The sequence below is a fragment of the Meleagris gallopavo genome, chromosome 1, assembly GCF_000146605.3.
Source record: "Meleagris gallopavo isolate NT-WF06-2002-E0010 breed Aviagen turkey brand Nicholas breeding stock chromosome 1, Turkey_5.1, whole genome shotgun sequence".
Lineage (NCBI taxonomy): Eukaryota > Metazoa > Chordata > Aves > Galliformes > Phasianidae > Meleagris > Meleagris gallopavo.
Genome location: NC_015011.2, coordinates 49,080,136 through 49,088,386, shown reverse-complemented (window position 1 = coordinate 49,088,386; position 8,251 = coordinate 49,080,136). Strand labels below are relative to the sequence as shown.

At 55.8% G+C, this 8,251-nt stretch overlaps 1 protein-coding gene across 1 annotated transcript in view; it reads right to left on the bottom strand.

The window, feature by feature from the left end:
* Positions 1-2,993: 2,993 nt before the first annotated feature.
* Positions 2,994-8,251, bottom strand: part of LOC100542617 (neuronal pentraxin receptor-like) — a gene marked incomplete at its 5' end in the record, with an annotated part of 21,188 nt that continues 15,930 nt past the window's right edge. The window contains 4 exon segments of the mRNA XM_031552333.1: positions 2,994-4,455; positions 4,716-4,895; positions 5,265-5,509; positions 5,640-5,862. Coding sequence (XP_031408193.1) covers positions 4,231-4,455; positions 4,716-4,895; positions 5,265-5,509; positions 5,640-5,862 — 873 coding nt within the window.

Here is an 8,251-nt window from a genome sequence, read left to right as displayed (position 1 = left end):
TTTTAATACTAGACTCAGGCTGCTCAGGGCCCCATCCAATCTGGCCTTGAACACCTCCAGGGACGGGGGCACCCACCAGCCTCTCTGGGCAGCCTGTTCCAGCACCTCACCACTCTCTCTGTAAAGAACTTCCCCCTGACATCCAACCTAAATCTTCTCTCCCCCAACTTAAAACCATTTCCCCTTGTCCTGCTGCTATCTACCCTTTCAAAGAGTTGATTCTCCTCCTGTCTGTAGGCTCCCTTTAGGTACTGAAAGGCTGCAATGAGGTCACCCCACAGCCTTCTTTTCTCCAGGCTGAACAAGCCCAGCTCCCTCAGCCTGTCTTTGTAGGGGAGGTGCTCCAGTCCCCTGATCATTTTCATGGCTCTCCTCTGGACCCTCTCCAACAGCTCCTTGTCTTTCTGGGGGCTCCAGACCTGGACACAGTACTCCAGATGGGGCCTCACAAGAGCAGAGTAGAGGGGGACAATCACCTCCCTGTCCCTGCTGGCCACCCCTCTTCTGATGGAGCCCAGGATACCATTTGCCTTCTGAGCTTCAAGGGCACACACTGCTGGCTCATGTTAAGCTTTTCTTCCACCAAGACCCCCAGGTCCTTCTCCACAGGGCTGCTCTCAAGGACCACTCTTTCCAGTCAGTATAGATGCCTGGGATTCCTCCAGCCCAAGTGCAAAACCTTGCACATTGCTGTGTTGAACCTCATTAGGTTCACCCGGGCCCACCTTTCAAGCCTGTTGAGGTCCCTCTGAATGGCATCCCTTCCTTCCACTGTGTCAACCACACCACTCAGCTTGGTGTCATCAGCAAATTTGCTGAGGGTGCACTTGATTCTGTCATCGATGTCATTGATAAAGATGTTAAAGAGCACATCCTTTCAAGTCACTGTAGAGAGTGATGAGGTCTCCCCTGAGCTCCTCTTCTCCAGACTGAACAACCCCAGTTCCTAGCTGGTCCCCATCAGACTCATGCTCCAGACCCCTCAGAGCTCTGTTGCCCTTCTCTGGACACACGCCAGGGCCTCCATGTCTTTCTTTAGTGAGGGGTCCAGAACTGAACACAGCACTTGAGGTGCAGCCTCACCAGAGCTGAGTACAGAGGGACGGTCACCTCTCTGCTCCTGCTGGCACTACTTCTGATATAAGCCAGGATGCTGTTGGCCTTCTTGGCCACCTGGGCACACTGCTGGATTATGTTCAGCTTTTCATCCCCCAGCAGCCCTGTGTCCTTCTCTGCAGGGCTGTTCTCAACAAGTTCTTCTCCCAGTCCATACTCATATCTGCACTGATCCAGATGCAACACCTTGAATTTGGCCCTGTAGAACCACATTAGGTTCTCAAGGGCCCAAAATCTCAGTCTAAAACTAATACAGGTGAAGGAAAATTCAGCTCTGGGATCACGCTTTCTACTCCCAGGTCACCAAGTGTGATGCCTGGCTCTCCATCAGGGCATGTCCTTGTCATGCAGGACAAGTCCAGGGCCGGATTGTTCACGTGGTGTCTTGTTGGTCTGTATGTGAAATGTCCTCCCAGCAGCTGCAGGGTGAAGGCAGCCCCACTCACCCAACACCCATCCATCCAAGCAGAACCCAGGGCTGTTATTCCGCTGACAGCGCTGGGAGGACAGTGTTTCAGTGATCATTTCTCTTCCCTTTGCCTTCATCGCCGCCAGTGACAGAAATTAAATGCTGCCTCCTATCCCCTCGCTCCATGACAGTTGCAGTCTTCCTGCAGTTGGGGCCGATTCCTTTTCCTTTTTCTCTTTTGCAGGCATGGGCCTCTTGCAACGAGGCACTAAAACCATCGAGAGAAAGATAAAAGCCGGGAGATCATCCTTTGTGTGTGTGTGTGTATGTGTGTGTGTGCAAAGGAGATAATTAGGAACAGAATCTCTGGGAAGAAGATCTTTCCATCATTACTCTATCTCCAGGCAGCTACTCTAATCTCTCTGGGGATACAGCGCTTTCAAGCACCGTATTCTTTCTGTGCTTTTTTTAATGCTTTAATCCCAGTGTAGTTCACCCACTTTTGCTGGGAAGCAGCGAGTTGGTGCGAGCTCTGTCTGAGGCTGTGTGTTGTATGCGAGAGTTTGCGTGATGTTGCCTTCAATTAATTGTGCTTTGGTTTTGATCAATGTGGTTCCAGGATGGGGGGGAGGGGTAGGGGGAAACGTTCCCCATGGGAAACCCTGGCACTGTTCAGCAAAGCCTGAATTCATACCTCTGTGCTGGTAAAACAACAACGTGCCACTGATGCACGGCAGCATCAGGTTGCATTGCAGTGCCCATCATTGGCTGGGAAATGGGGACACAGCCAGCTGTGTGTCACCATAGCACAGCCCTGCTGGAGCGTCCTGCTGAGCCTTCCTGCCTGCGGGAGGACATGGAGGCAATTAGAGCAGCCCCCCATCGTTAGGACAAAGTGGGCTCATCGTGATAGCACCCACTGGGACACATGCAGCCCAGCTCCCAGCTTGGGAATTATGGCGTTTCCTCCTCAAGCCTCGTAATTAATGGCTTCAGACCCTCATAATTAATAGTGTCGGCATCCAATATGTCTTTGCTTTAATCCCTCTTTTAGGAAGAGGTGCTGGGTTGTAGCGTGCTCTCAGGACAGCTGTTACACCTCTCCTTCATTAACCCTCCTAAGAACCATCTTGTTTTCCCTTGTCTCAGTGCACAAAGCGTTGTTTTCCAGCAAGCTGCTCTCAGAGAGACACAGCTCTTTTCCTCAGTGACTCTGCTTAATTTAGAAGCCAGCAGCATCTGTAAGCCATTGCAATTATTCTTTGCAACCCCATCGATTTTTTCGCCTCCTGCCATCTCCCCAGCTGCCTTCCTAAACCCTGTAAACGGTTTTTGCTTCTCATAGGGTACAGATAACCAAAACCCACACCTTGCTTCTCCTTTTCCACCCAGTTACAGAATACGCAGCCACAGAACGTCAGGGCTGAGGCCTCTCTGAGGATGGAAATCAAATATTTATTCCCATTCTTGATTTCCTGCCTCTTAACTAGTTTTTAATCTCTCCATAATGACTTCATTTCCTTAAGAGCCTTATTCGGGGGAGTTTGCCATAAGCCTTTAAAATGCCTGGGTAAATTATAGCCTTTCCATGTTCCCCATTCAGCCCGATTGCCTCCAAGCCCCCAGGAGAGAGCCTTAGGTGAGAGCTGCAGAGCATCCTGCAGCCCTGAGCTCCCAGAGCTCTGCTGCCTTCCTCCAGGCATACACCCAGTATCCCCATAGGGATTTTTGCCTTCTTTTTCCACCAGGTTTGCAGCCCCACGAGGCTCCGACAGACACGCCACGTTTATTGCCCACAGCCAGCGTTACAAAAGGAATGTCCCAACACGACACGGCCACGCACAAGCGAGCGACTGGGGGACGGGGGGAGGGGTGGCATGAAGATCACAGTGTTTCCCACTCGGCACAGGGGCCGCACTGCATCCCCACTGCATCCCCCCACCCTGATGGGTTGTTCCCTCTGCCCCCTGGTCCCTAGGCAGGAGGTGCAAAGTGGGACATGGTGGGCTTGGAGGAGTGCTGGAAGCTGGACATCACACCGTGAGACCCCCCCAAAAAACCCCTGGCACAGACATATTGAGACACCAGCAAGGAAACATCGCATCCTCAGGCACTCTACGAGGCCCCAGCATCCCCAGCCAGCTCAAAGCAGGGGCCGAGGCATGGGTGAGGCCAGCACCACTGCAAGCAACTCAGCCCCAAAAGGCTGGGGGGGCAATGGGGCACACCTCTCCCCTTGCCCCTTTTCCTCACTTTTGCTTCATTTCCTCCACCCTGACCAGGGCTGGGTGCACGAGGACGAGTCTCTGACCCTCTTTCTGTGCCTTATGTGGCACAGGGAAAGCTTAAAGTAAAAGTAACAGATCCCCCTCACAGGACTTTTTTCATCCCATGGGGGGAGGACGATTCTGAAGAATGGCTGATGGAGAAGAGGGGCTCGGAGGGAGCAGACTCACAAAACCAGACATCAGGGCGATGAAAATAAAGAAGTGTAGGGGATGTCCTACTCCCAGCCCCCCCCATATCCCCAATGCCCAGGGCCCAAAACAAAACAGGGCAAGGTGAGGGGCAGGAGGAGCGAGGGGCTGCCGTGGGACCTCCCCTGAAGGCCTCGAACATCGCCCCATCATAGGGTGGTGGTGGTGGTGAGAGGGTCTCGTTGATCTGGGAGGGTTGGAAGGGCAGCCTGGAGCTGAGAGTGCCGTTCACGCCTTCCTCCCCTCGTCGCAGGCGGTGAAGGCTGCCTTGCTGGCCCCTCCAAAGACCTCGACAGCCTGGTCGTCCCACTGGATGACGTTGCCTTGCAGGTGCGAGGTACAGTTGGCCAAGGCCAGGATCTCCGCTGGAGCCAGCATGTGGTCCCAAACAGCAAAATGGGCCAGCTCCCCCACAAAGGCCTGCGTGGCATCGAAGCGGCCGCCCAGAGTGTCCTGGGGATGGGAGCAGAGCAAGGACAAGGGGATGAGTTGGGGAGAGGGAGGGATCCGTGTGGAGGTGGAGGTGAAGAGGGATAGGAAAGGGAAAAGATGTTGAGAACAAGAAGCCCACCTGGGTGTTGGATGAGCAGGCAGAGAGCCCCCACATCTGAGCCCCACAGTCCCCACCCCGGGCCCCATTTAGGGCTGCCTCTGCCCCAAACTCCATTTGGGAATGCCCACACCCACAGCAACTTGTAGGCTGCAGCAGGTACCTGCTCCTGGCCCAGGATGATGACGCCCTGTGGCTTGATGGCATGCCAGGAAGCCAGGTTCTCACCGGAGCCCCGCTGCTCACCGTCCTGATACGCCGACCACTTGCCATCACGAGTGGTCCATGCCACACAGACGTGGTGCCAGGCCTTGTCCTTCAGGCTCAGCGGCAGCTGGGCAACCTGTGGGTAGAAAGCAAGAGAATGAAACTCACTGGGGCTGCCAATGGGCCCCAGTGTACCCCACTCAGAACTGTTGCTTCCCTCCATCAAGACCCAGCAGGCAGAGCTGTCCTCCCCATGCCCTTCCTCCTTGTGGTCCCCCATGCCACCTCCCATGGAAGTCACTTTAGGATCACAGAATCACAGAATGGCTTTCGGTTGGAATGGCCATTGAAGACTATTCATTTCCAACCCCTGCCATGGGCAGGGCTGCCAGCCACCAGGTCAGGCTGCCCAAGGCCCCTTTCAACCTGGCCTTGAGCACCTCCAGAGATGGGGAATCAACCTCCAAGAATGGGGATGAAGAGAATGTGGGAAGGCTGGGCTGACCTTGTCATTGATGAGCAGCTCCAGGGGGTTGCTGCCCCACTCAAGCAGCACGATCTCGTTGGCTTGGGTGGGGACAGAGTAGGAGAAAGGGGTGCCAAGCCCTGACAAGGCCTTGGACTTCAGCCACATGCAGATGGTGAAGGCATAGAGCTCCGGCAGGCTCTTCTTCATGCGGGCGTACATGTAGTTGTTCTGCACCGGGATAGTCACCTTGAAGGCATCAGGAGGGCTGTAGCTTGGAGCTCCTGCATGCCAAAGATGGGAGGAAAGAAGAGAAGGGTGAGGAGTGAAGGTGCCCACCCCGTGCTCCTCCAGGTTTGCCCTTGGGTTCAGTATCAGCCCACGCCTCCTTGGTCCCCCTTGGGCAGCACTCACCGTGCTCCAGCTCCGCCACTCGGTTCTGCAGGGCATTGAGCTCCTTCTCGATGTCATGCTGCTGCTGGCTGCGGTCCGTGTTGGCAGCGTGCCTCTCCTTCTGCAGGGCGAGGATCTTGGCCAGGAGCTGCTCCTCCAGCTGCTCCATCTTGCTGTGCAACGCATCGCGGGCAAGCGCTGGGGCAGTGGGCGCTGACCCATTGGGGCGGGATGGCAGCTCCTGCTGTGCTCGGCGGCGGGGTGAAATTCAACATCACATCAGCATGGAAGGTTAAATCATGACATGTCAACCCATGACACCATGTGGACCACAGGGACCACATCAACCCATGACACCATGGGGACCACAACCCAGGATCTTGCCCAAGGGCTTTGTCCCATCAACCTCTGGTACAAAATGGGATTGGTCACGTTGGTTGCTCTCAATGACTTTTGGGAACTCAGGTTGCCCTGCTGCTCGCTTGCTGTTGTGGCACAGCTGAGAAATCCTCTTAGACCAGCTCAGCCCATGTGCGTGGGTGCGTGCACACGTGCCAGGTCAGCAGGTAGCTCTCCGTCAATGTAAAGCCGGCATCGCCCATCTGCTGGCAAAGCCCCAGCTACCAGGATGTGTGCCAAGAGGAATGGGGTCAGCAGTGACACTCGGGGACACCTTCAGTCCCCAAGGCTGATGGCAGTAACCCCCCTGCCCTGTCCACACCTCCCTGTAGCTGAGCCAGGCTTGGGCAGGGAGGATGTGGCCGCCACGGATGGGAACAGCAGGGGGAAGTAGCAGGGAGAGGAAGCGAGGAGATGGTGTTGGCGTGAGCACAAATGGACCTGGACCAGGCGGGAGCACGCTGAGGCTGGAAATGAGGAGATGCTGCCGAGTGCCAGCGAAGCTCTGGGCTTTGGAAAAGCCTCTAGCAGGGACAGCCAAGGCAAAAACCCTCTGTGGGTTTTTGAAAACCAAAGAGAGAAGCAAAAACCAATGGTGAAGGCGCACGGGGGGAAGCTCCAGCATCCACCTTTCTTCAGGGATGCTTTTGCAGAGAGCAAAGCCTCTCCAGGAGGGAAGAATGCAGGTGGCACCCACAGCTCCGGTCACCCCATCCCTGAGGCTAACCATCCCTGTGGGATGTGGGGACACGGGACCATCTCAGCCCCCCAGCTCCCAGCCTGCATCTCCATGAGCACCTCCAAGCACGCTTCTCCCCAATTCTTTGCGAAACACTTAATTATAGCTGTGCAGCTGTTATTTACAATTTGGGGAGGGCTCCCATCTGCCGCCGCGGCACGGGCAGCTGGGGAGTGGGCAGCAGGAGCGGGGGAGGTGCATGGCACACGTTGGCCACCAGAGCTGGTGAAAAGATTGAAAGCTGCCAGGTAGCACTCAGCGCGTGAAATGTCAGTGGCTGCGGGGGGCTCGGGCGGTACTCATTGTTGGGCACAATGCACTTTCATTTATGTAAGGGGATCAGAGCCTTCATTTACTAATGCATTGGCAAATCTGCTCCCCACGGCTTCCCCCCCCCATGCCAGCATTCAACTAAGTGGGGAGAGCAGGGCTGGGGACAGGTGCCCACTGTGGGGCTCATCACTGGGCACTTCCCCCATTTGTGTGCCCACCCCATGTTGGCACAGCTCTCTGTGCCCCCACCACCATGCCACAAGGGACGGGGGTTTCCCTTGGAGGAGCCAATCCAGCAGCACGTCTCCATCACCTTGGCTCTTGCTTGGAGCTGTCAGTGTTTGAGTACCCATACCCATCGCTTTGCTGCCAACAAGCCAGACCATCACCCCCAGGTTGGCCCCCCCAAGGAGATGTCCTCCATCCACATCTCTCCATTTCAATCTTGTTATGTCTTATGGGGCCCGGACTGCACGGATGACCCTTTGCCATCCTCTTGCCTGAACCCTCTGTGGTTAATGAAGTTTGAGGGGCATTGGTTCTCAATGTGCCACCATGCTGACAGAGAGGAACAGGTGGGGTTGTGGTTGATGTGAAACTCCTGGCAGGTGACTGTGGCCCCAGCAAACTTCGAGGTCAACACATTGTCCCCGGAGCAATGGCACATCTAGGGGAAATAACCCAAGAAAAGCAGCCTCTACATGCCCAAAGCTTGCCTGCTTCACCCCTCTGCATCCTCTCCCCCAATGTGGACACTTCTCCCTGCCAGCCTCCAGGTAACCACGAACCCCCACCAGGGTTTGTGTGGCCGCTGAACCCATCCTTACCCCAAGGAATGGACACTGACCCCTGGATGGATTGACACCATGGTAGAGAGCTCAGGGGAGCAGGTGGGTTGGGGTCTTTCCCAACTCTCCAAGCCCTCCAGGTAGGGGGGCTACGCTCACACTTTCCATTGCAAGGAGCCCCGCTTTATGGCCATGATGGGGCTGAGCAGGAGGGCAGCATCTGGACATGGTCCATGGTTCCCACATTGGGCAGCGGCTGGTCAGGAAGTGATGCTCGGGGTCACCCGCTATGGGGGGAATGGGCGGGGAGGCAAAGAGCGAGCACTGAGGGACCCCCATCCCCTGAACAGGGACCGCGATGCCGGGAAGGGGGGCAAGGAAGACCTTCCCAAAGCCCCCCAGGGGTGGCGGGAACATCGGGAGGGGAAAGAGCG